A 27717-nucleotide genomic window follows, 5' to 3' on the forward strand; every position below is an offset into this window, starting at 1 on the left:
GTTTGGCCCTCCATTCCTAATGAGAGAGGACCGGTCCATTTCCTGGGACCAGCTGCAACAGAGCATCCTCAGCAAGCTTTACTACCTGATGATCAATGGAGCACAGGCACAGGTAACAGTAGTCTCAGCCTCACAGATAGTCTGATGTTGTTGCCCCGAAAAAGTCTCTATCCCCACCAGCTGTCTGCTGTGCACTTGTCTATCACTTGCGAACGTTAATATACCTTTTTTTCAGAATCAAGCAGAATATAAATACCATACAAAACCAACGGTCTGTGGTTGTTTTTTTAGCATGTCAGTCAAGAGACTCCCACAGTAACAGCCTGGCCTGAAATCATTGAGAACCTAATACCAATAATCAAAAGTCTGCCTTGCAAGACTAATGCTAGATTAAGATTATTGAAAAATACATTAACCATTATTTTCTCTACTCTAACACACTAACTAGACACACACACACAAACTACACAATATTGTTTCCATTATCTTGCCTTGATCATGGGGAGACAGATGTAAATAAACATTAAGGTTACTTTAGTAACCATGGTTATTTAAGTAAGTGAGCGAAATATTTCGCTTATGGGAGGTTTCCTACTGGCAAACCGAGCTGCAGAACTTCATTTATGAACTCCCACAGGGATCAAAAGGTCCCTGCGGGTTTAAGAGATGTGACGTCAGGCGCTGTGCCCCCGGGGTATAGAAGGCGCGCCTACGTCACCAGCTCTCATTCGGAACTTTTTTCTCCTGCCAATAGCAAGACAGAAGGGTGTTCCGCGAAATATTTCGCTCACTTACTTAAATAACCATGGTTACTAAAGTAACCTTAATGTTATTTTAAGTGAGCATTCGCGAAATATTTCGCTTATGGGACCTTATCAACTCCCGAATCCTGAACCAACGAGTGAATGTTAGGACCGGAGGTAAAAGGTGGGCTGAATGACTACAATGGTCATTTGCCCGGTCCCTGGGGAGATGTACAGGTTAACTCAGAGTGTCGCCTGTGCATCCCATGGCACAGAGGGCCGGAGTGGGCCTCTTTATAGAGAAGCCGCTCCTAGGACCGCATGTGCCAGAGAGGGCGTTGCCACATCTAAGTTGTAGTATGTGGCGAACGTCGAGGGTGTAGACCAGCTTGCTGCAGTGCAGACTTCCTGGATCGACACCCCCTTATAGAGTGCCCACGATGCTGCCATACCTCGTGTGGAATGGGCCCTCAGCGTTTGTGGGGGCTCCTTTCCTTGGCTAGTGTAGGCCAGACGGATGGCGTCCACTATCCAGTTGGAGATAGTGACTGTTGTAACAGGCTTCCCTTTGGTCTTGGTACCCCAAGACACAAACAGCTGGTTCCCTTTCCTGAAGGGACTCGTTCTGTCCACATAAGTGCGAAGCGCTCTTACTGGACAGAGGCAGTTCAGCCTCCTGTCTTCATCGGAGATGAAAGGAGGGTGATGGAAAGCTTGTAGGTCTACTGGTAGACACACCGAGAGGGCATTCTTGGGAATGAAGGCCGGGTTCGCCTTGATGGTGACCTTTGTTGACCTGTCATCGAACCTCATGCACTCTGGAGAGATCGAGAGTGCATGTAGGTCACTTACTCTCTTTGCAGTTGTCAAAGCAACTAGGAGGGCAGTTTTGAGTGTTAAACACTTCAGGTTTGCTGCCTGTAGTGGTTCGAAGGGTGCCGTGGTTAGGGCCTCCAGAACCAGGGACAAGTCCCAAGAGGGAACCAGGGATTTTACAACCCTGTGTTCTCTACGGACGCCCTTCATGAATAGTTTGACCAGATGGTGTTTCCACACTGTCTGGTCGTTTATGCCCACGTGGCATGCTGAGATGGCTGCTAGGTGGGTCTTAACTGACGAGAGGCCTAGGCCTCTGTCTAGGAAGTCCTGAAGGAACGTCAGTATGTGCACTACTGAGGCCTGATAAGGAATTACGTGGTCTGGTTGATCCGAGCACCACTGCTCGAATATGCGCCAGGCCGTGTCGTAACGGTTCCTTGTTGACTGGGCTCTGGCCTTCTGGATCGTTGCCACCACGTTCGGGGGAAGGCCTGCTGCTGTCAACATCACCCTCTCACGGGCCAGACCCATAGGTCTCTGGGGTGAGGGTGGAAGATCTCCCCTTTCGCTTGCGTGAGGAGATCCGCTCGTAGAGGAATCTGCCATGGATGATCGAAGAGAAGAGGGGCTATTTCTGACCTCCATACCCCCCAGGACGGGGCTATTAATAGCACCTTCAGACCCTGAGTCCTCACTCTGTCTAGAGTGGGGAGAATCAGGGTTAGGGGGGGGAAGGCGTAGAGTAGCGTCTTGGACCACCGGTGTGACAGAGCGTCTAGTCCCAGCGGCGATGGTTCTCTCATGGAGAAGAAGAGAGGGCACTTCGTGTTCTCCTCTGAGGCAAAGAGATCCACCTCGGGTGTCCCGAATCTGCTCCAGACCTGGGCTACCACCTGAGGGTGTAGGGACCAGTCTGCGTAACGGAGGGGACCTCTGGACAGCAGGTCTGCTCCTGTGTTCAGAAGACCGGGGACGTGGCACGCTGTAACTGATAGAATGTGTGTGTCGCACCATAATATGAGTCTGCGTGCTAGCTGATGAAGACGAGGGGACCTGAGTCCGCCTTGTCTGTTGATATAGCACATAGCTGTCGTGTTGTCCGTCCGGACTAGGACGTGCCAACCTTGAATGCGCGGTTTGAAGTGCTTTAGTGCGAGGAAGACCGCCATCAGTTCCAGGTAATTGATGTGGTGGGATCGTAAAGGTCCCTCCCATATCCCTCTGGCTGTATAGCCTTCCAGTGTGGCTCCCCATCCGGACATGCTTGCGTCCGTGGTGACCACCTTCCTCGTCAGAGGTCTCCCCATAGGGACGCCCTCTGAGAGAGTCCGTCTGTTCGCCCACCATTGAAGGGCTAGTACGCATTGTGACGTCACTAACACTTTTTGGCGGCGACGGTACATAGGTATACGTAGAGAGCTCATCCATCGCTGGAATGGTCTCATGTGTAATCTGGCCAGGCGGATTAAATGGACTGCTGAGGCCATAAGCCCCGCCATCCGAAGGCACGTGAGGAAGGGAATCGAACGTCCCTTCTGGAACGATGCCACGCACTGTAATGTTGTTTCCATTCTTTCCTTGCTCAGGCGAGCTGTGAAAGAAACTGAATCCAGCCTTATTCCGATAAAGTCTATAGACTGAGTCGGCGTCAGCATGCTCTTTTCTAGGTTTATTTGGAACCCTAGTGAGCAGAGGTGGTTGAGCACTTGATGTGTGTGCAACCGAGCCTCTTGTGGAGAGTTTGTCATTAGGATCCAATCGTCTATATATGTGGCTAGACGAAGACCCTGTTGTCTCAGTGGGGCTATAGCCGCCGCTGTGCATTTGACAAAAACCCTCGGACTCAATGACATTCCGAAGGGAAGAACCGTGTACTCGTACACTTTCCCTTTGAACCCGAACCGCAGAAATTTTCTGTGGGGGGGGTAAATTGGAACGTGGAAATATGCATCCTGCAGATCTATTGACGTGAACCAGTCGTTCATGCGGACTGAGCGCATTAGGACTGGCGGAGTCAGCATCTTGAAACGTAATGTTCTTAGATGACGATTCAGGGCTCTCAAATCCAGTATAGGACGAAGCCCGCCCCCTTTCTTTTTCACCAGGAAATAACGAGAATAAAACCCGTTGAGTGACTGGTGGGGGGGCACCTCTGTGATAGCGCCCTTCTGCAGCAGAGAAAAAATCTCCTGCTGCAAAATGTCCGCTTCCCGCCCTTTCGCTCGGGAGAATATTACTTTCTCGAACGTGGGCGGTTTCGAGGCGAATTGGAGTCTGTATCCTGTCGCTATTGTACGGATGATCCACGGGGAAGCCCCGTGCTTCCGCCACTGTGACAGATGACTCGATAGGGAATTCCCTCTGACGACTCCTAGCAATGGCTGGGCGGGGAGGGATGGCCTGTGTAGGGGAAGACTCACCTGTGGTGTAATGTCTCCCTCTAGTGGATTTTTCGGGAAGTGACGGAAAAATCGGGCGTGACGGCTCTTGCCTGAGACAGCCTGCGCTGTCCCAGTATGGGTTATATCTCCCATGGGTGGGCTTATGCCCTTCAGAGATGGTTTTGTTGTTTTTTGTGTTTTTTTGTTTTTTGTCAACTTTATTGGTACAAAAACAGGTACACTTTGTGAATTGCACATTACAACAACATTTTTTGGGAGGGAGAGTACAGAGGCAACAGTTGCATGTACTTCCCTCCGCAAGCGCTTGGGCGCCGGCCCGGAGGTGAGGTCCGTGACCACTACCTCCTGCGCTAGTCTCTGAACTGGGAGATGATGGGGGGGCTCGGCCGAGGCCCCCCTCTGAACCCGGCCGGGGGTGTCACTTCCGCTTCTCTGCGCCTCGGCCTCTGGAAGCGCTGGCCTTGTAGGGAGGAGGAGAGCGGCGGCGATCCGGCTTGGGATGCGGGCGCTGCTGCTGTCTGTCTCCGCTACGGTCAGGGGCCCTGGGTGGGCCCTTCTCACCTGCCTTAGGTTTCCAGGGTGCCTTCCTTCCCCTGGGGTTTTTAGGAGGTGCCTGGACAGCCAGTGGCTCGAGGGCCTTCATCGTCTTCGAAGAGGATTCGGCCTGCTGAATGGAGATGGACATACTCTCAAGGACCCCGTGGAAGAGGCCCTCATGAGAGATGTCCTTGCCCACCATCTCCTTCTTAATAGCATCGGAGAGAGGAGCCAGGTTAACCCACCTCCATCTCTCTTGCAGCACGGAGCACACCAGTGACTCACTGGTGTGTTCCGCAATCTCACACTGGAGGGCTGCCATCTCATGGTTGAGGCGGCGTAGCTCTGCCAGCTGAGCTGGAGTGGAAGAGTCCTTCATCTCCAGGAGGAGAGCCTTAACAGAGCCCTGCAGGATGGCGATGGCGTTGGTAGCCTTGGCTATAAAGCTCAAGTGGGCATGGAGCCACTTGTTGAGCTTGGAGGCCTCCTTGTCCATGGTGCTGGTGAAGGCTGGTTCCCTCTCCAGCGGGATGACCCTGGGAGCCTGAGGGTTGGCTAGGTAGGCGGCCATTGCCCTGTCCATGGTGGGCATGGCGAGGAGGCCCATGCTGCCAATGTCCACCATGTCGGGGACCACCTTTGTGGTGCGGTGTTGGAACTCCGCACTCACAGAGGGGTTCTTCCAGGGGCGGAGCATGGTGTCCATGAACTCCGGGGCCTGAGGAAGCTTCTGCTTCTTCGGGGGTGGGGGGGGGAGTTGGTCCGCAGACATCCCCAGCCATGCGCGTGCCTTGGTGGTGCATGTTGGCCATTCCAGCTGGCAGCGAAAGGCTCCCTTCCTATAGATGTCCATAATGGGGGAGTCGTCCCTCATTAGCATCACAGGAACAGCAGGCTCGTCCTGCTGGGGTGGGGGGCTGACAGGTGCATCCACCTGTGGCCCCTGAGAGTCGACGTCCATGTCGTCTTCATGGAAAGTGACACGTGGCTCGTAATCGTCGTAGTCTCTCTCGTCACCCTCGTCGTCGTAGAAGACGTTCACTTCATCCAGAACGTGAAAGTCCTCCTGTCGATACTGGCGTGAAGGGAGCTCCTCATCAGAGAACTCACCTTCCTCCTGTTCGGCCCATTCTCGGTCAGAGCGATAGCTCCTCTGTGGAGATGGGTCGAGGCGCTCCTCCATGGCGCTGGACACTGTAGGACGCCTACCGTGTCTCGGTGCTGGTATGGGAGGGTTTCGGTCCCCAGACCGGGGCCTAGCCTCCTCACGTGGAGGAGCCTCTGCGGGGAGAGAAGCCGGCGGGGCCAGGTAGCGAGGCGTAGCTGTAGCTTTTGGCCTAGCTCCGCAGACCTCGTAGTCGGTAGCCCTGACTATGGAGGCCTGGGAGCTAGAGACCGTTGCCGGAGCGCGGCTCCGCGGTGCTGGAACAGGCCTCTGTCCGGCTGTCGAAGAGGCTGGGGCGCTGCGTGTTAGCGGCGGGTAGTCCAGCTTCTTCCTTGGAGCGTCCCTTGGTCCCCCACCGGTGAGAACCTCGGAGGGCCAGGGGTCTCGAAGAGGAGGAGGAGGAGGGGGTTGTCGGTTGGAAAGGCGTAGCTTCTCGTAAAAGTTTAGGCAACGCCGAAGTCTGCTTTCCTTAATCTCGAAAGTCATCATAAGGCACTTGTTGCAGTCCAGTCCGTCCCCTCCTTGGGCCGCCTGGCGTGCGTGAGCGGTTCCAAGGCAATAGAGACAAACAGCGTGTCCGTCTTCCCTTGCCATGGTGTTGCCACATCCAGAGACGGGGCAAACCCGCTTCGGCTCCTCTCCTCCTGTGGCTTCCTTTTTCCGCGCCTTCGTGCGGGGGTAAACCATCTCTCTTCCGAAGAAGAAAGCTAAGCTACACCGGCAGCCCGGTGTAAGCTAAAGCTAGCTAAAGCTAACAGAACTAGAAGCTAAGCGTTTTCTAAACGCCGCGCAACAAGTTTGGCTAGCTGGCTAACTGTGTTTAGGCAAAGCTAGTGTGTCGCACGAGGCTAACACTAGTTTGGCTAAGCTAACAGCGGGAAATCTTGGCTAGCGCCGAGAAAGGCTGTTAAACAGCGTATAATTACGTGAAAATATTCAAGAAGCTTTGAAAAATGCGTCGAACCTCACGGTACTCAAGAAATTCGTTTCTCTTGTCCGGCTTGTGAAGCTTAAAACATTCAACGCACTCGAGTTCAAGAAGTCTTGCAGTCCTCTATTGGCAGAGAAAAGTAGAATGAGAGCTGGTGACGTAGGCGCGCCTTCTATACCCCGGGGGCACAGCGCCTGACGTCACATCTCTTAAACCCGCAGGGACCTTTTGATCCCTGTGGGAGTTCATAAATGAAGTTCTGCAGCTCGGTTTGCCAGTAGGAAACCTCCCATAAGCGAAATATTTCGCGAATGCTCACTTAAAATAACATGCCTAGGGTTATCATTATGTCTTGGAAGACACATTACGAAGGCAGTCTGTGCATGTCTTCACTTGTTTTGTGTTATTTATTTCCATACTGTTGAGGGAATTTCCGAAGGCAAGCATTTCACTGCCTGCAATGATGCTACTGGTTGTATGTTGGCACGCAGGGCAGCCACAAAGGAGGCTTGAATGGTCCAGTGTCACCTCTACTGTCTACATCATAAACTCCAGTTTCATAGAAACGGGCCAAAACTCTTGCAGATAGAATGCAAGCCTCAAGGGCCAGAAAAGCCGATACGAACAGGCAACACCAGGCAAGTGACACTGAGGACATAGGATGTGCCCAAAGCTCTCAGCATGATGCTCTACATCGATGGCTGCTGAGTCTGAGGAAACACAGCAGCACCTTGACAAAAATGCTTCAAGTCGGGCTGTCGGTCCAACTGCGGTGTGACATACGGTGTGAGGACCGCATAGCGGTTGGTCTGATCTCTAGATGTGAGGGCCACTTTGACACGTACCTCTGGTATATTTAAATTCCCTGGTGGGTCAGTGGATAGTGGTCGTTAAAAAACGTAACGTGCCCAAATATGGAGACTGGTGGGTGGCGGACATCACAAACGGAACAAGCACTGATGTCAGAAAACGATGCCAAGTTGCGCATGTGGCCCCTGGGGGCTCCACATATCAGCGGTGTGACGTAGATTTGAGGGCCACATAGGATCATGCTGACCTAATTCTGCTGCTGGTATTTGTTGCATAATTGTGCTGAAAATAATTCTTTAGCTACACTTTTAATCTGTCTGACTCTAATCTGGGAATAAACATAAATTGTGTTAATTGGCCTATTAATAATGTGCTCTGATAGATTACCTAAATGATACAGTGCACTGCGTTTGATGTGCAATGATAGCATGTCAGATGGAACAACGGGTGAGCGCGCAACCACATTTAAACAGAAAGAGATGTTCTTAATAGTCAGCTCTCTGTACTAGTGCATTTCACTCTCTCCAGTTGCCTTTACAATATAAAAAGTCATGGACGATGAATAATGTTCAAAATAATATGAATTGAGGATGGCACTGCTGGTGGCTTCCCCTGCATGGGAGTGAAGGCCAACTGGGACATATAATATGTCTGCTATAATTCGCAAACTGTTATGTCTTCATGTCAGTTATAGCATACTTATTTAATGTGGTATGCCTGCTGTATGAGCACTAAATCCAAATAAATATGGTTGTAAATACCAGTAAGTATACAGTACCAGTAAATATTATAGTTCATTATTTATCAGCAGTGCAGCCTAGTCGTGTATTGCAACAGATACGCGCTGCCGACTTTGTACAGGGTCTTGCATATCTCCCAAATGTGGCTGTTATGTTATATATTCTCTCCTTTTGCCTGCCTGTGAGTTTTGTATGTTGGAGTATGAATCTCAAGACAGATTCAGCTCCTTGCAAGTAGATTTTCATACCGTGCTGAAATTAATGTTAAACATTGACTTTGTAAAATGGCCAGGAGGAGTAATGCCTAGTTTAGTGTGCTGTGAGTTGTAGTCAATGATTGGGTCAGAAGGTTATCCAGTCTCTCCTCTATGCTCCAGTGGCTAATGAGGAACCCATTTTGTCTTGTTTGTCTCTCTGCGGTTGGTGTTGTTGTGACTGCAGTGGAACGCGAGATGTCATGATACAAATGCGAACGACACAGCCTGTTTAGACGTACCACGGTGGTGTGTCGCTGTCAAATCAATTATTTACCTTGCTGAAGCCAAAGGCTCCATTTCTGCGCTTGTTTGTGTGTGTGTGTGTGTGTGTGTGTGTGTGTGTGTGTGTGTGTGTGTGTGTGTGTGTGTGTGTGTGTGTGTGTGTGTGTGTGTGTGTGTGTGTGTGTGTGTGTGTGTGTGCACGCGATTGCCTGTTTGCTCACACTGTGATTGTAGTTAGGTTCCGCGGCACAGCAGTACTGTAGTAACGTGCTGTTAATCATGTAGCCAAACAGATTTCCAATTAGTGTCTCCCCATGCATTGGGCGGACTGGCTGGCTCTAACAGTGTGAAGCCATACAGCGTGCTGTGAGAAAATTAACTGATGACCTGCTGGGTTAGTCAATATTTTTACAACAAACACACAGTCAAATTACAAATGTTAATCACCTCTGAGTTTAAATGTACCCTTACCAGTCCATGTTTGTAGTAAACTCCCCACTGGTAATTTAAGTGTAACAGTGGGCCTAAATGTATGCTTCCCAGTCCAGTATTAATTTAACTCTGAGTGTAACAATGGACTTAAATGTATGTGTCCCGGTCCATTTTTACAGTAAAAGTTTAAAAAAAAAATAACTCAAGTATAAAGATTTACCTAAATGGACCTGTCCAATTTTACAGTAAACCCCCAGTGTAAAAAACTAAAATGAACACTGGAGATTTTTCTGTCCAGGGCCCACATAGTCATGTGATCTGTAAATATGATTTCTCTCGTCTCCAGGCCAGACTCAGCCGGCTATTTAATTAACACAGCTAATGTGTACAGTCCAATACAGTATAATCACTTTACCTCTGCCAAGATTGGACGAGTGTTCCAATGGTTTCTCTTTTTTTCCTCCTCCCTCTATCTTTTGTCCAAGTAAATAATGTGTCATTTCTAGCACCGATGCACAGCATTAACAATTGGCTGTTCTTCTCCCTCATCTACTTTTAGCCATGGCAAATAATGTACCCTATACCCCTCCATTAAAAAAAAGAAAGAAAGAAAAGACAGAAAAGAAAACTAAAAAGGCAGAGAGTCATTCTGCTACTAAAAGTACTGAAATGGCAAGGTAGTTCTGCTCACCAAAGTAGCTAGACAATGTGATATGCCATATAAATTCACAATTTAGACATTTAGCAGACGCTCTAATCCAGAGCAATTTACAATAAGCAAGGTAAACACATAAATCAAGGATCTAGGATAGTAAACCAAGAACCTAGCATAAGTCTAAACAATATAGGCTAATATAAAAACAAATATTCATACATGAAACTATAGAAACTATACTGTGGGATGCCAGGTAAACAATTAACCTAATAATTTACGATTCTGTCACTATCGGTAGATAACTCGAACGAGTCGGATCTAGTGGACTTCGCAACGTTCAGCACGGCAACTTGCTCACCTGCGACTAGCTCGGTGAGGCCTCTCGTTGCTCAAGTCCACTAGAGAAGACATTGTAACTGGGCTTAATATAACTGACTGAATGTCCCTGGTGTATAGCAGTTGTAAAATGTACTAAATGTAGGCGACCGGGCATTCGCAATCCAGGCACCGTCACTCTGGAACGCCCTGCCCCTGGAGATCAGGCTTGCAGAGTCTGTGCCCCATTTTAAAGACTCATTTTTACAAAGCCCCTACCCATGTGATTTGTGACTTTTTGTTTTTGTTATCTTCTGTTGTTGCTCTTGTGTTTTATCGACAAATGTATTTCATTGTATTGTGTGCCTCTATGCTCCATGCTATGTTTTTATATATATATTTGCTCTTAAAAGCTTAACATTATTATTATTATTATTATTATTATTATTATTATTATTATTATTATTATTATTATTATTATTATTATTATTATTATTATAAATTAATTATGTACAGTTGCTTTAATTTTGAATCATCTTGAAGCATGGAAGTAAAAACTTCTCCACTGCAAACAGCACTCTTAGGGATTAGTGCACATTATATATTTTGAACTGGTATTTATTTCTGGTAAGCATGTCACAGTTTCCATCAACCTGTCTTTCCCAGGCCGGTTGAAATCCCAAGGTTGTGGTTCCTTTGCAAATGTCTTTGGGTGGTCTTTGCATGTACCCACACGTTTAGCCCGTTGAGCTCAAAGAGGGGCTTATACCGACCCTCTGAAATGAAAAGAAAACTAATTTCAGCTATTTACTTTTCACCTTGCATTTCATTTTCAGCATTTCAGTCTTTGACAATGAATTGACAGTGAGCGTGTGTAGAAAGGTTGACGTGTTCTGTGAGGCCGCGTTCTCAACGGACAGCATGCAACGGTTAGCTGCCTGCAGTGTCCATAAACAGTGTTGAAGTTCCTGAAAAGTCTGAGATAATAGCGGTATGTTACTGTTCATGTGTGCTGAAATAACAAGCAGTCATGAAAGGCTGGGACATTTCTCACCCTCAATTTGGAAGGTCTGAGGAAGGTCTGAGGAAGGGCTGCGGCCCGAAACGTTACCTACCAGTAAAGATATTGTGGGAGCATCAAATGGTGTGCGGATTTTTTCATTTCTTCATTGTGACTTTATTTTGATCCGGCACCCAGCCTATAGGTTTAGATGTGCGTGTCCTTTTTGACTGTTTATTCAGCCTCCTCTACTCTTTTCAACCCCCTGGTGGCCGTTTGGAAGATGAGTAAAATAATGTATGTATGAGAATTCACTATTATAATCCTTCAAAGTTTAATACAGATACAGAATGAGAGCCATGCTTAATGGCATCTAGGGAATTTCAATCACCCTGTAAGCAACACAGATTCCTTTACAGTACTTGATTATTGAAATCACGTATTTTCTGATGATTATTCGTGCCTTTGGCCTAGAAAAGCAATTGGCAAGTAAGTTTGGCCTTGAGCCATACCATGCATGGTTAGCCAGAACATGAAACAAATCAACTCATATAAAATAACTAGATTTCTACCAAAGTCAATAAATAAAGATGTGTGTGGTATAACTAGACTGTACACTTGATAGTTATGAATCAAATGTTACAGGTGCATACAAAATGCTTGTGCAATAATTGTGTGCAGGCCCCATCCTTGAATGTGGCAATTATAGGATATTTAGTTCTTAAAAAACTAAAATAATAATAATTATCTGGACAGTTAGATACTCCTTTTCGAACAAGAGCTCTTTCATGTTTCAAGGTCTCTTCTTGGAACAGAGAGAAACAATGTAGACCTATTATTTAAGCCAGGCATGTGAAACACAGTTTTGGTTTATTTTTTAACTAAATCTAAAGAGGATAAACACAGTGAAAAATATTCAAAGAATGGAAATAGAACTATTCATTCATCCTACCCGGTTTCATCAGTGCAAAGCCATTGCTGTACATGTGCGACTGTCAGTCAGATATTGCAAATGATTGACGAAATAATTGGCCGGGCCAGATATTAAAGTTATGGCCACAACTTTCCAACCGGGGCGCCTGTTGCCTATCACTGGTCGAGAACCTAAGCATGGCAGAGGCAGACTAATGCTCTTGACCATTACTTTGGAACTTAAGCTATTAAGACCTGAGACCGATTCTGCAAAACCTTCTTCATGCAATTCTACAAATGCCTTCTAAATCAGTAGTTCTCACACTTTCAAGATATTTAAAAAATGTTCAAAAATAAGCTTGCAGTGCGGCATGAAGTGACGCGCTGTGACCTTGTAGATCTGCTATTTCTAAATAGCCAACACAATAAAATGAAAATATCACAGATGCTTTCCCGGTTTGAATGGGTTAAAACAGACAAAATAGATAAAGATACGTACTGTAACCTAGTTTATGCATTCAGGTGAGCTGAATGTCCATATTTGCCATATGAAAGACTATGGTGTCTTTGTTTTTACCAGATGTTTTCTCCGTTCCCTGTTTTGTGTTTTCCCTATTTCTTCACAGGAGTCCAGCTTGTTGTTTGTGCTGGAGTGCAGCCAGCAGCTACACTCTAGATTTCATTTGAAGGAGAGGAAATCAATTTCATTTGGAGCAAAGCACTCCTTCTTTCCTAAAGCCTGACTGATATAAACAGTTCTCAGAGCAATATAGGCATGTTTCAAAGGCAGGGAAGAAGGTATTAGACCTTTCGGTTCTTCTCCTCATTTCAAGCTTTCAAATTCAATCAAGAACAATATGAGCGACTAGGGCGTGGTTATCTCCAGCTTTATTATGTTTCAGTCAACAAAATGAATCTACAAAATCTACTGAAACTGTTCATGGAGAAGGGCCTCATGGCAAGGAGCCCCATGCTGTGTGTGTGTGTGTGTGTGTGTGTGTGTGTGTGTGTGTGTGTATGTGTGTGTGTGTGTGTGTGTGTGTGTGTGTGTGTGTGTGTGTGTGTGTGTGTGTGTGTGTGTGTGTGTGTGTGTGTGTGTGTGTGTGTGTGTGTGTGTGTGTGAATTTGAACTCCGCAAAACAAAGGCTATTTATGAAATATAGCATAAATATATATATTTTCCACAGAATCAAATGTTTTATGGTCATGATGCCTGATGGCTTGGTTCCTGTCTTAAAATATTTATATAAAAATGAATGGGTTTTCAATTTGTGGAACCACAAAATGACTGCCACTGCTACTGTATGCCCTACCTACAGTACCTCCCATGCGTAGCTCTTATCTTTCAGTTGCTTTCCAATAAGCCAGAAATGCCCTAAAGGCTATCTAACTGTCTCTAACTGTAAACTGACAGCAATGATGTATTAATGATGATTCAATTCAGCAGACCCACCCTCTGCTTGCTGCGTACTACATAATTTGATGCAGGGGCACGGGCCTGCTGGAGAGATTTAGGAGGTTTGGCTGTGAGAATGTTGTCGGGAGCTATTAAATCTCTAATTTATTTATTTTAATGCTTGGCTGCAGATCGTCTTGTGGCCCTATTTCAAATGCAGCCCTCAGGAATTTCTCCTTTTGTCTAATTGCTGTGTATGCCACTACAAAACGTTTTTATTCATCTCCCCCTCTCTGTCTCTCTCTGTCTCTTTCCCTCTCTCTCTGACTATCTCTCGGTCTTCATCTCGAGTCAATTAAAATAAAAATGTTAGTCCCAGAATGAGCAAAACTGTGCCCAGCTGGAAAGTTAGTATTTATTTATTTGTGTTTTGTTTTCTTATAATTTCTCATTCAGTAACCACAAGACTGTTCCGAGTGGTGCACAGCTTTGTGTGTACGTCCGTATGAGCACGGAATGTGTTTGTAGCACGGAATGTGATGATTTGATTGGCTGATGTACAGTATGATGATAAGAGTGCCCCTCACTTTTTTTAATATTGAACTTTAATTTTATAATGTAAATGAATGAGGGTCCCTCTTTCCCTCTTGCCCAAATTAGATCAGATTGATTGATTGATTGATTGATTGATTGATTGATTGATTGATTGACACACAGACGCGCAGAGGTGCTGCATTACCACAGGTCAGTACACCGTCACCAGGACAACGTACGAGAACTCTTGTGGACAGTTCGGCCCCAGGACAACGCCCAATAGCTCTATATCCCAGTTACAAATCACCTTCTTCATTGTAGCTCACTGTCGACGTCATAGGATAGGTGACTGATATCACACACTCACTGGCCACTGTGTCTTGTCATGGTGTCTTCCTACTTCCTAGAATGCCAGAGTGCTGTTTAACATCCGCGTGGTAGGAGGCTCAGCATCCTACAGCTACCTGTCACCTCAAGACGGACGGCCACTGTACCACCCTGCCGTGGACAGGTGAGTTTAGCTTAGATAGGCACTAAGCTTAAAGAAAACGTTTGATTATTCATGATTTATTTGATAGGGGAAGACACAAATGCATTTTTGACAAATGTAACAAACTGTATACGCAGTTATCAGATTCAGATACTGTTTATAGCTTGCAACCAAAATTCCCTTGGAGGGATTTTGATGTAAGCAATAGACGAAAACAAAACAAGCATCAAATTGATTATCTAAAACAGAATTACCTGACAAATAGAAAATACAGCATAATCACAGGTTAAAGTCCCTTTTCCCTGTCCCCTGGTGTGTTTAAAATTCTTGGAAAAATCTTCTCTGCTCAATAAAAGTACACGTATAAGTTTGATCCACCAGAATTTGGGTACAAAAGTAGCAAGTATATCTGATCTATGTGCTCACAATCAGTACCGTCGCTACCTATACGCACAATACGTTAATAATAATAATCTTTATTGTCCCGAAGGATATTCGTCTTCACATTCTGTTCAAACACCCACATCAAAAACAACACAGAGCACATAACACCAAGACAATACAAAAACATGAGGTCCCCACAGTATACAGAACCATCCTATCTGCAGGGCAGTTTATTTAATGGCTGAGGGGACAAAACTTCTACTATAACATGTAGGAACATCATGGCTCAGTTGTACTAGTAGCTATTGTAGTATAAAGGGGAGAGTGTATCCCTCTCTCTCTGAGACCTGATATCTGCAGGATTTCATCCTCTTTGGCAAATCCTCTATGAAAACCTGTGAGTATGGAGATCTTGGTGATCTGATCATGCAGCGGTTTACCACAAGGCACCACTCTTTGACCAGGACAGAGATAATCCAGGGAAACAGGCAAACGACTGCATAGTAGCGCCTATAGTTTCCACCTTCTCTTTCTTTCTATCTCTTTTCCTCTTTCTCAAGGATCTCAAAAGTTGGAAAGCTGGCATTGTTTATTTGGTGATATGCTGCCACCTAGTGGTCACAAACCCACAGTACCATTACCTTTCTTGAAATAAAACGTCTGGGTTTCCGAGGCTACCTTTCTTGTGGTTGTTGTTTGTTTTATGTTCGGAGACCCCTGCCCAGTGGTAATCATCTATTATTCTACTGTCTACTGCTCATTGTACAGTATACCATTATGTACACTATTCTATAAGTGTTTAAAATGCCAAATAGAATGTACTGTTTACTCATTATTGTTATTTCTACTCATGTGTGGAGTGTGCTTTTGACTTGTACCAGTATTTTGTACACTGTAAATGTTAATGTATGTTTGTAATGTGTTTTTTAAACTAGTATAAGTAGTATGAGTATGAGTATGAAATAATCATCATGAATCATAAATACAACAGCAATATATCTATTTATTTATTACCATTGTTCCTCGTATCATGGGAAGGGATCAGTATGGATTGTGTTTATCAAATTAATATGTACTAATAATCAGTAGTAAATCACACATTTTCCATATTTAGCAACATTTCGATACTGTACTGTTGATTTGACCCCTAATCACCCTGATTTGACCCTAATGTTCTGCAGAGCTCTGAAGCTGTGTAGTTCCGGAGGACCTCCTCACTTGAAGCTGATCATCGAATGGGAGCACCGGATCAAAGACTGGTCAGTCCAACAGAACAGAAAACCTATATCTCCATATTTAATCTTCCCCATAAACGAAACCCGAAATGTCATATGACATACAAGAAAAGAACATAGCTGAACGCTCACAGAACACTTTCACAATTGAAAAATCGATTTTTGACAATTCCTGACAGCAATAATATCACACACAGCACACTTCTAACTCTATATTCTGTTGCAAACACTAATGGCCTTTACAGACATGAAAGGAACACACATGAAAGGAACACACACTTCTGTATGACGTCTTGCACACCTGCTCCAGAATCCGACAAATGGCTGCAACGGTGCAATCAATTTTTTAAAATCAAACCCAGTTTGATTCCTGCATTTTGTCAGATGCATAAAAACTGATGACCCAATCAGAAATCAGTTCACTCACATGATATTTGACCCATCCATGTCAAACACGTGATAAAAAAAGAAGCATCTGACGTCTCATTGTGTTGAGCAAGAAGGCAGAAGGCATACTGTACATACAATATGTATATCACTTTCACATTGAGCATTTTGAACTGTTGTGTTGTGGAGCACAGCCTGTTTGGCAACATCCAGGAGGAGGTGGTGAAGGATGCAGAGAGTGTGAGGAACCAGCAGCATCAGCATGTTCAGCAGTACAGCTGTACCCTGGACGAGTGCTTCCAGCTCTACACCAAAGAGGAACAGGTACACATGCTCATTGATATTACATTTTTGCCTGTATTCCCTCTTAGACGCACGCACGCACGCACGCACGTACGTAGTGCATCGCACGCACGCACGCACGCACGCACGCACGCACGCAGTTCTGCCCATAGTTATCGTCACTTAATGTGACAGGTTGAACCGTCGTAGAAACTGCACCCCGTAACTGACACAGCCCTGGGTAGGCTACCCAGCCTGGCGCCCCCTTTCTAGTTCAACTTCAACCCTGTTACTTTTCACAGTGACAGAGGCTTATGTAACTAGAATCAAGTCGTTCAATGAATGGACACTGACAGTGTACTAATCATCCACCCACACTCTCCTATACTGCGACCTAATAGGCAGCAAGACTGACTACTAAATACATATGATGAACTGGGAGGTGATGAGTCATGAATGTCTTTCACTCTGTGCCGTCCATTTATAACAATTACACACAGCCTTATATAGAACGTTTGTAATGTACAAAAGTACAAAGTCGGTTTACTGCCATGAACGCTCAGCATGAGGCCTCCTGTTTATTAGGCAAAGCAGTAATCATGCTCATAAAAAATATATGAGTTCACACTGTATATTGTTTGTACATGCAGAGACAAATCAGAAGACTGACGTCACAGACTGCACACCCATCTAGTTTTAGTTAGACAGGATTGTAGAGAGACAGGAAGTTGAGACAGAGAGAGGGGACATGTAACATAGATGGACATGTCATGGATGTTAGGATTGCGCACTCTCCGGGTCATCTACTGCCACACTGCCAAAAGTGCACAGTTTTCGTACAGTTCCTTCTTTACTTTACTTAGGCCCGTCGCTCCCAGTGGAGCATAGGCCATTTACGACTCTTCTCCATCCAACACGGTTTTGGGCTATCCTTTCTGCCTCCCGCCAGCTGATTCCCTGTCTCTTCAGCTCCGCCTCAGTGTCCCGCCTACAGGTGTTTTTGGGTCGCCCTCTCTTCCGCTTCCCCTGGGGATTCCACGTCAGGGCCTGGCGAGTGGTGCTGGTTGTTGGTTTCCTCAGTGTGTGTCCTATCCAACCCCACTTTCGTCTCAGGATCTGCTTCTCTACCGGTTCCTGCCTTCCTCTCAGCCACAGTTCCTCATTCCTGATTTTGTTCGGCCATCTGATCCTAAAGATGCGTCTCAGACTGTTGTTTATAAAGGTCTGTATCTTCTGTAATGTTCTTTTCGTCATTCTCCACTTCTCTGAACCGTAGAGAAGGACGGATTTTACATTTGAATTAAAGAGCCGCACTTTAGTTGCTGTGGCTATGTCCTTGGAGGACCAGATGTTTTTCAGAATAATGAAGGCTGTCCTGGCTTTGCCTACTCTTGCTATGACATCACTGTCTGTTCCACCCTGCTTGTCTATGATGCTGCCTAGGTAAGTGAAGGAGTTGACTTCTTGAATGGGTTCGCCTCCTACTGTGACAGTGTTGTTGGTAGAGGTGTTGATTGTTATTATGTTGGTCTTCTTCCTGTTTATTCTCAACCCAGTCCCAAGGGATGTAGTTGCTAGCCTGGTTGTCTTGTCCTGTATTTGGTTGTGTTTGTGTGACAGGAGAGCCAGATCGTCAGCAAAGTCGAGGTCATCTAGTTGTGTCCATAGGGTCCACTGTATGCCATTTTTAATTCATTTTGTGGTGGTCTTCATAATCCAGTCTATGGCTATGAGGAACAAAAATGGCGATAGGAGGCATCCCTGGCGCACACCGGTCTTGACTTCGAAACTCTCGGACAGTTGGCCTCCATGTACAACTGTGCATGATGTTCCTTGATAGGTGTTGTGAATCAGGGTGATAATCTTCTCTGGGATACCGTAATGCCTCAGCAGCTTCCACAGAATCTCTCTATCCAAACTATCAAAGGCTTTTTCATAGTCTATGAAGTTTATAAATAATGGAGAGTTCCATTCGATGGATTGCTCTACAATGATGTAGAGCAATGAGGGTGGCGATTTGGTCCGTACAGGATCTGTTGCTCCGGAAACCTGCTTGCTGGTCTCGGAGCAAGGGGTCAACTGCTGCACTCATTCTGTCCAGTATAATTCTATTGAGCACTTTTCCCGGTGCCGATAGAAGCATTATTCCTCTGTAGTTATTACAGTTTGTGAGATCTCCCTTTTTTGGTAGTTTGACGATGATCCCCTCTTTCCATTCTTCTGGAATCTTCTCTTCCTCCCAGATCTTGGCGAAGAGGCTATGAAGCATGTCCACCGTAGTCTTCAAGTCGGCCTTGATGGCTTCTGCTGGTATTTCGTCTGGTCCTGCTGCTTTTCCCTCCTTCGTTAGGAGTACAGTTCCTACCCTACACCAATCCTCTGTGGGGCCTCTGGTTTGGTTGGGTGTCCATAAGGGGACTGCCCATAGATCCGAAGTACCGTTAGTCCGAACATGCATTATGGTTGGCGAACATGCACTGCTCCCGTGCTTGCGGTTATGTTTAGGTTAGGGTTAGAGTCCACGCGGGGGGTAAGCCAGGCCGAGAGGGCAAAGGTACATGTTGGTCAGGGCGAGGAACTGGGTGAAACTCCTCATTGTCAAATTAAAATGAAACATTGCAGCGTACACAACGGTTCCTGTGAGTCACATAATGATATTTACACTTTCTTAACTCCAGTAAATGTATATATGTATATATGTATATATGTATATATAATGTAAATATATTCCACCAATGCTGTTCACACTCTGCTGGTTAGCTGAATACCAATTACCAACAACAAGGGAACATAACAGTTGGATCTGTTTAATTATACATCATCATTTGAACTCATTGCCGGAGAGGGATATAAATGTGCAGAAATCCTGGATTGCAACTTTAATAATTCATTCTGTTGGTTCTCTGTGGCCGGGTCTAGTAATATTGCCCATCTCCCATTAATGTTGGCGTGTTATGATCGTGTAGAACAACTATTTTCACAGTCGTACATCAAAGCATGAATTAGGCATTCCAGAGTGGTTAACAGCAGTGAGACGATCTATGGATGGATAATTCTAGGATGCATGTGTGTAAAAAGATGTTTTCCCTTGATGCTGTCTATAGATAGCTGTTCAGGGATGTGAACATTATCATCCTTCAAATATGAGAAATAACAGCTGCTCAATGTTTGGAATTACATAAAGGTGCATAATGCATATGCCCATAATGTCAATTTAGTCTTACTCTTTTTGTGTAACTCTAAACGGATACAGCAAAAGTAGTATTACAAACTGTACTATGAAATGACTTTGATAGATGTGTTTTGTTGCATGGCCGGATGGTCAAGGCTCCAAAATGTCGACAGGTCCACAAATAGTATTTTGTATTTTCTTTGTCTCCCAGAAAAGTCTGTGCAAGATTATCATATTCGAAGTGCAAACCTGGGAAAAATAATAATTCAAAAATAAAGACTTAAGCAGCACTCCACGGAAGGGGAAGACAGATCCCGTGCCGTCGGAACAACACAATGCCAAAATACATACAGACAGATGCAATGACCAACGCTGGCTCAATAGCTCAGGAACGACACATTCCTAAATCACAAAAATCATCTCATTCTTAATCTGATTAGACAAAGAACAAACTACAACTTGCGTTGAAGCCCAAAAAGCCAACCTCCGTGTTTAATAGCTTATATGGATCTCCATGGGCAGCAGACGGTTAGCTGAGCGGTTAGGGGACACCGAACGTGAAAATATTCAACAACTTCATTTATAGGCAGCATATTACCACCAAATGTACATCACACATCAATGGTGTACTTATGATTGTACTACAGCATTTATTTGGCGAAAGAAAAGTTGAATTTAACCTCAGAGTTTAATAGATTATATGGATCTCTATGGGCAGCAGACGGTTAGCTACAAGCTAGCTTTTTTATAAATCTTAAAAACGTAATAATTGCTGATCTACAAGCTCACAACACATCGTAATGTGACACGTTGTGGGCTTGTAGATCCGCTGTTTTTGCCATTGGGTGTACAACAACTTACACTGAATTCACAACAGCAACAGACATTCGCTGCCATGCTCTGAGAAAGCTGAGAATACTGACACAATCTTCTTATCTGAAATATTGGTTTATTTATGGAAATGTGAGCTGTGAGACTTCTGCCATGTTTGCTATTTGTTCCACCAAGCAAGCAGTGTTGACCAAATGCAGGCAGATCCCTGTGGAGCTTCATTATTCAGCCTTGCTGTTTACTTTATCTCTTAAGACCCACGGCTCTGTGGCACACAATCACACACATTTTGCGGCGAGATCATACACATATTCTTAATCTTCGTACAGTCTTTTACACACATGCACTCAAAGAAAGTCACAGTCCATTTGTGTTTCCACAATGAGGCTTTTAAAGGCGAGATAGTCAAAGCTCTCGGCAGGAGGACGGGCTGGCAACAGCTCGGTTCAAACAGATTTTCTCCAATTATTTATCTCACAGGTCACAGGGTCCCTACGCAAGTATGGAAAACTATGGAATTTCATTTCATACTTTTCCAGGTCTGGCGTTGGCCGGGGGGGGGGGGGGGTTGCCTGCCCGGTCAGTGATTCCAGCTCGTGCTGTCGCCTTATGTGCCTGAGGTGTCCGTACTCCCAGGGGGGCCTCCATACATACATTCTGGCAGCAGTGGGACCAGGGGGACCTCCATACATACATTTTGCCACTAAATTCTCTGACACCTCGGTTTTTCGGCCGCAGCTTGCCCAGGGAGCGACCCGCAGGCCCGAAATCAGAGTCTGGAAAAAGTATGGCATTTTGATCACGACATCCTTCCTCTGATCATCATGACGGTAATAAGAAAGACAAACGCTTTATCTCCAGGGTGGCCAATGACTAACATTATAGGCACTCCCATGTTAGTCAGTTAGCACACAATTTGTGCATGACAACCATATGTTTGATATACTTAACCCCTAACAAGATTATACAGTCTCTCTCTCTCTCTCTCTCTCTCTCTCTCTGTCAGTTAGCACCAGATGATGCATGGAAGTGTCCCCACTGCCTGCAGCTGCAGCAGGGCATGGTGAAGATGAGCCTGTGGACTCTGCCTGACATACTCATCCTTCACCTGAAGCGTTTCCGCCAAGTGGGTGAGCGGCGGAACAAGCTGACCACACTTGTGCGCTTCCCCCTGACCGGCCTGGACATGGCGCCTCATGTGGTGAAGCGCGGCCATGGTGCCCGGGCTCCTCCCCAGCCAGTCTCGTGGAAACGGCCGGGGCCGTCCGACTCGGCCTCCCCGGACTTCCTCTATGATCTGTATGCCGTGTGTAACCATCACGGAGGGATGCACGGAGGGCACTACACAGGTGTGAATAATGGCACTTATATTCACATATTACAACCCATGAAAGGTGAACGTGTGAATCAAATACAGTATTGTACTCGGTCACAATGGGAAGAACAGTTATTGGAAGGTTTCTGTTATTGTATAGGCTCCACAGGACACATTTTCTGTGTGAGTTTCATCCATATGCATGTTCTATCTGGTTTCTTTTCCATTTTGCTATCGCAGTGTTCAAATACAGTATTGTACATTGTCACAATGGGGATAAACTGTTTTTGTAAGGTCTCTGTTTTTGTATAAGCTCCACAGGACGTATTGACACATTTTCTCTGTGAGTTTCCATCCGTAATCCATGTTTTATCTGGTTTCTTTTCCATTTTGCTATGACTCACAGCCTTCTGTAGGAACTCGGTAGATGGCCAGTGGTATAACTATGATGACAGCAGTGCAGAGCCAGTTCCCGAGGTGGAGGTGTGCACGCGAGGAGCCTACATCCTGTTCTACCAGAGACGAAACACCATCCCCCCATGGTCTGCCAGCTCCTCAGTCACAGGTTAGCAGCATAGTGACCTGTGTTGAGGTATGAAGAATCTGTACGAATCACGGCGGTATCAGGGTGTCTGAAGTGTGATTGCAAGCCATATTCTCAGCCATCCCCACTAGCCAATAACCGGTTCTCTATTTCCTGGAATTAGAAGGAGCTTCATGTTCCTTCTTCCTGTCTGACAGATGGAAGAAATAACAGCTTATAAACCGTCACCTATTTGTTGTGAAGGGATCCTGTGTCACAACATTTCCAATGCTCCCGATAGTCCCATTCACACTGGAATGTGGAAGTGTGTACATACCGCACAGTTTGAGTTGCATACAGGCAGAGAATTGTAAATCATCATGTTCCTCGTCAACATGTGGAGGGGACGGGGAGACCTGTCATGTCAATCTGTCCCTACTCATCACACGTTTGACCCAACGGGTGTGAGAATGCGTTGGATTGGAATCGGATTGGTTTTGTCAAATCTGAACAGCAAAAAAAGACAAAAACTGATTTAGAGATTTAAACCACATTCCTAGTTTGAAATACTCCATCGTACAATGGTGTTGCTTGCAAATTGCTGATCTACAAGCAATGCAATGCTTTGTGAGCTTGTATTTTGGGGCAAGCAACACTCTTATGTGACAGAGTATAAGTTAAGCATTACTCACGCCTATGACATCAACCAATGCAGATGAGATAGGTGATGATGTCTGAATACAAAAATCTCACTGATCACTGACAAGTTAAATTGTTAAAGTATGGCTCTAAATCACCAGCACGTTTGTTGTGACTGAGATTTGTTAGGGTTTACATTAGCAGCAGTCAAAGGAATTAAGTCAGCCTAGAGACTCTCAAGCCACGCATTACTACAATTAAAAGGAAGGTAGAGTTAATCAAATTAAACAGTCCAAGATCTCAGCTTTATCTGTAAAACAAAACGTATTTTATCAAGCATTGAGACATTTTTGTCCCTTGGTGTAGATAGAGAATAGGCCTATCTCACAGCATTTCCCCGCCCCCTTTCCACGCCCCCTTTTGGGGCTAGTGGTGTTATTTTTTTGCGGTCCATAGGCTTCCATGTTAAAATAGGTATTTTCACAAGCCACAAACTACCGTTTTGTAAAGGTAAGGTTTATTCTACTTATTTGAGTTGTTATACCATTGTGTTTTCTTCATATTATTATCGGTCTTTGACATTTTAACATTAGGAAATGTACTTAAATTATCCAGAGAAAAAAAGTGTAAATGCCTAATGTTAAATGACACCACTATCTACCGGAAGTGGGCGTGGAAAGGGGGCTGTGAGATAGGCCTATTAGAGCATGTATAGAATTACAAAATTATCAGGGAGAATATCTGACATTTGATCAGCTTTGACGGTTTGGATCAGTTTTGTGCTTCCGTGCATTTTGTTAGACATTCTTTTGTAATATTGTCAGTTCTCCTAGCCTCTTAGCCCAAGCAACATTTCACTCATGGAGCTACAAGACCAGGTCAGGATTAAACCATGAACTCTCAGGACCCTTTAACCTGAATGGGACATTCATGTATAATAAAATCATTATAAAGGAACATCCAGGCCCATGCATTCAACATCAGGAATCAAATATATTCTTTTTAATAATTGTACATTTTCTTAATTATTGGAACAAAGTCACTATAGAAATCTTTTTCCATGTTCGTTTGTTTGTTTTTGCTCTTCAGGTTCCACTAGCTCCTCCACCTCTGACCACTGGCTGGTCCGACTGAGGGGGGGCAGTAAGAGGGACAGCCTGGGTTCTGCAGGATCCACAGTGTGCCCTGCTGGGCCCACGCCGGCCTCACATTCCCCCGAGCTGCCTGTGTTCCGCGATGAAGCACCTAAAGCACTGGAGACAAGTGAGCAAAACACTGACACAGCATGTTATATCATTCATTAATACAAATCATACACATCAATATATCTCATATTGTCGCTGGTGGGCAGAAGCCAGCTAACTCAAATTATAGATAGATAGATAGATAGATAGATAGATAGATAGATACTTTATTAATCCCTGAGGGGAAATTGAAGTGTTACAACAGCAACAGGCAGCCAGTGTTACGCAGCGCCAAAAAACATTTTCTGCTTATTATTAAATATTTTGAGCAGTGCTAGCCGCGCCAATGCATGGCTTTGTGTGTGCCCCACCGTGACGTCATCTGGCAGCCAAGTCTATGGACTTTTTACGGAACAATTTATTCCGTACAAACTTTCAGGCCAAGTCAATGGCAAAATACATTTACTATGACATAGTGGGTGCCACAGTACACTATGACGTGAGTGTCACAGTACACTATGACACAGGAAGTACCTTGCTGTGCTTAAACTAAACAAACATGCCACTTCACCTCCGCCCAACCGCTGCCTGCCTCACACTGATCCGCCTGCCCCACATTAGGGCCCTAAAGGTCAACAGAATACTGTACGTGTGCGTGCGTGCGTAGTGCGTACACACACACACACACACACACACACACACACACACACACACACACACACACACAGGGAATTTGATTACCAATGATCGCTTAATTGCAGTGAAGCACTTGGAGAACTCTCCTCTTTTTTTGTCTCTAGTTTGATGAATTAACTTTTACTTACACAGTCACTCTGTCTTGCTCTAGATGGGTCTATAGCCGAGCCGTTTGTCCGGGGAACCCAGGGCAGGAGCGTGAGCATGAGGTCACCCGCCAAGCCCAAGGACACGCTGAGTAAGGTCCTGCCTCTGCGTTGGTCGTTCGGCTCCAAGGATCGCTCCAAGGATCGCTCCAAGGATCGCTCCAAGCATCCAGCGCCGCCGGCCCGACCTGGAGAACTGGTGGAGTACCTGGAGTCAGGACGTCGGCCGCGCTGCACCAAAGACCCCATCGTTACTTTAGTGGCCACTCCGCCACAGGCCAAAGCCCCAGCAAGGGCCTCTGAAGCTGGGGAGAGGGACCTGGGAAGCTCCCCCAGTGGCAGCAGTCTTAGCTGCATGGACAGACGCACTTCAGACACATGTGACTCCCCCAAATTGCCAGAGGGACAGAGCAGGCCGGCTGCTGAGAGAAACATAACTAATAGCAGCCATGTTAAAGTTAAGGATGATGGCTCACTGGTACAGAGGACCTCCAAGAGGGTTAGGCAGGATCAGGGCAGGACCCTGGACCTACACGCCCAGAGAGGGGCCATGTCGGGGGGGCACATCAGCCACAGTGCCCCCCCGAGCAGGGACTCCACACTGAAGAGAGCTAAGGTGCAGTCAGGGCTGACACCAAGGGGTCAGAGAGACTTATTACAAATGATCATGAACCCTGAGGAGAGGAAAGGGCTGAGGGGAGGAGAGGGAAGGAGCCAGGACAGCCTCTTGTCATTTCTGAAACCTGGCTTCATGAGAAAAGATATTCAAAGGACACCCAGCAAGGGGCATGATAGACGCATGAATGGCCATGTACAGCCGGGAAAGACTGCAAACGGTCATTTGGCGAGGCTGTCTCTCTCCAATGGAACCCTGACTGCGATCGCGTCGACCGACGACAAGAAAGCTAACGGTTTCCAGAGAAGCGACATCCACAACGGCAAAGTGCCGCTGTCCAACGGAAAGGTTGCGAGTCACAGCTCTGCCGACATCAAGCGTGCACACAGCTCCAGCAACATCCACACGAAGCTGGACTTGACGCTGCGCAGGTGTGTCTCCCTGCAGAAGAACGGGGACGTAGTGGCCCCTCCGTCCCACCGCAGCAACCTGCTGTCAGAGAAACCCAGTTATGCCACTCTGCAGCGGACGCGGTACAGCACCACCTCCCTGGGCAGACAGAGACCGGTCCCAGAGTCTTGTTTCTGAGCCTTGGGGTCAACTAATCCATGCAGTGGCACAACTATTTTGTTAAATGTTTTCCCCAGGTTATTCGGTGCCACGTTGGGTGATATGGAGTTGCAATGAGCAAGCACATGCACGGCCAAGTTAGAGAGCACATTTGTAGAAATTATACCGGCGGATTAGCATTTTGATGATGATAATCAACACAGTTGTGGTCAGTAAACGGAGAGGAGGGTCAGACCTGCCTTGAAACCTTACAGTATAACAAGAACACTTCTAACACAATAATTGTGAGAAATTACTCAGAAATGACCCCAGTCTGATTTTTTTTTGTTTTGTTTTTGTTATTATTATGACAATATTATTTTTCTACCCAGTATTCATAATGATTTTAATCAGTGACTGGTTACCTTAGTGACTGCTCACGTGGTTACAGTTTGTTTCATTGTAAGTGCCTCTAGCAATCTGAAATGATTGTTCAACATTAGGACCACTGTATTGGATTTACTTAGGGTTAAACCCAGAATGCCACCTCACAGTTACAGTACAGGCCTGAGACGGAACTGCTTTTAAAAGAACATTCCAGTAGACCGCTTGTTTATTCTTCGCCTATGTGTGTTTAAAAAACTAAAACTACTATGCAGAGTTACTGAGGAGACAGACTGCTGTAATGTCCTTCTTCTGTGTTATGCTTGATTTAGCAGTAGATACATGCAAAGGGGAGAATTTAATGATTGCTGTGTGTGTGTGTGTGTGTGTGTGTGTGTGTGTGTGTGTGTGTGTGTGTGTGTGTGTGTGTGTGTGTGTGTGTGTGTGTGTGTGTGTGTGTGTGTGTGTGTGTGTGTGTGTGTGTGTGTGTGTGTGTGTGTGTGTGTGTGTGTGTGTGTGTGTGTGTGCACTGTAATGTGGCTGCTATAAACCCATACAGTTATGTGTTTGGTCATTTTTAATACATATAATTTCCTCAATGCACTTTAAAAAATAATTACCTAGTAATCTTTTCTCAGTGCCACGCACACCATTTTCAGAAATTGTTGACATTGTGCATGAAGGTTATTTGTAGAAAATGAAAATGTCATTTAAATGTCAAATTAGAAATTATAGAACGAAGATAATGCCAGCACTCAATATGTCCTTGAGCAGACTATAATGCATCATCAAGCCTTGAGCAGACTATAATGCATCATCAAGCCTTGAGCAGACTATAATGCATCATCAAGCCTTGAGCAGACTATAACAGGGGTTCTCAACCCGTGGGTCGCGACCCCTCGGGGGGTCGCCAAAATATTTTAGGGGGTCCCCAAATTATTTTCAAAAACAAAAAAAATTAAAAATAAATAAAATTTTATTTTCACGATTTTTCAAAAATAGCAGACCTACAAG

The 27717-nt window shown here is 45.5% G+C and overlaps 1 protein-coding gene across 1 annotated transcript in view; it reads left to right on the top strand.

Annotated features, from left to right (window-relative positions):
• Positions 1–27238, top strand: part of usp43b (ubiquitin specific peptidase 43b) — a 103014-nt gene extending 75776 nt beyond the window's left edge. The window contains exons 7-14 of the mRNA XM_079519821.1: positions 3–112; positions 14278–14381; positions 15926–16003; positions 16561–16690; positions 21658–22000; positions 22373–22531; positions 24218–24391; positions 25160–27238. Coding sequence (XP_079375947.1) covers positions 3–112; positions 14278–14381; positions 15926–16003; positions 16561–16690; positions 21658–22000; positions 22373–22531; positions 24218–24391; positions 25160–26358 — 2297 coding nt within the window. The 3' untranslated portion in view covers positions 26359–27238. The remainder of the gene's footprint in view (positions 1–2; positions 113–14277; positions 14382–15925; positions 16004–16560; positions 16691–21657; positions 22001–22372; positions 22532–24217; positions 24392–25159) is intronic.
• The last annotated feature ends 479 nt before the right edge of the window (positions 27239–27717 follow it).

This window comes from Electrona antarctica, assembly GCF_951216825.1.
Source record: "Electrona antarctica genome assembly, chromosome: 14".
NCBI lineage: Eukaryota > Metazoa > Chordata > Actinopteri > Myctophiformes > Myctophidae > Electrona > Electrona antarctica.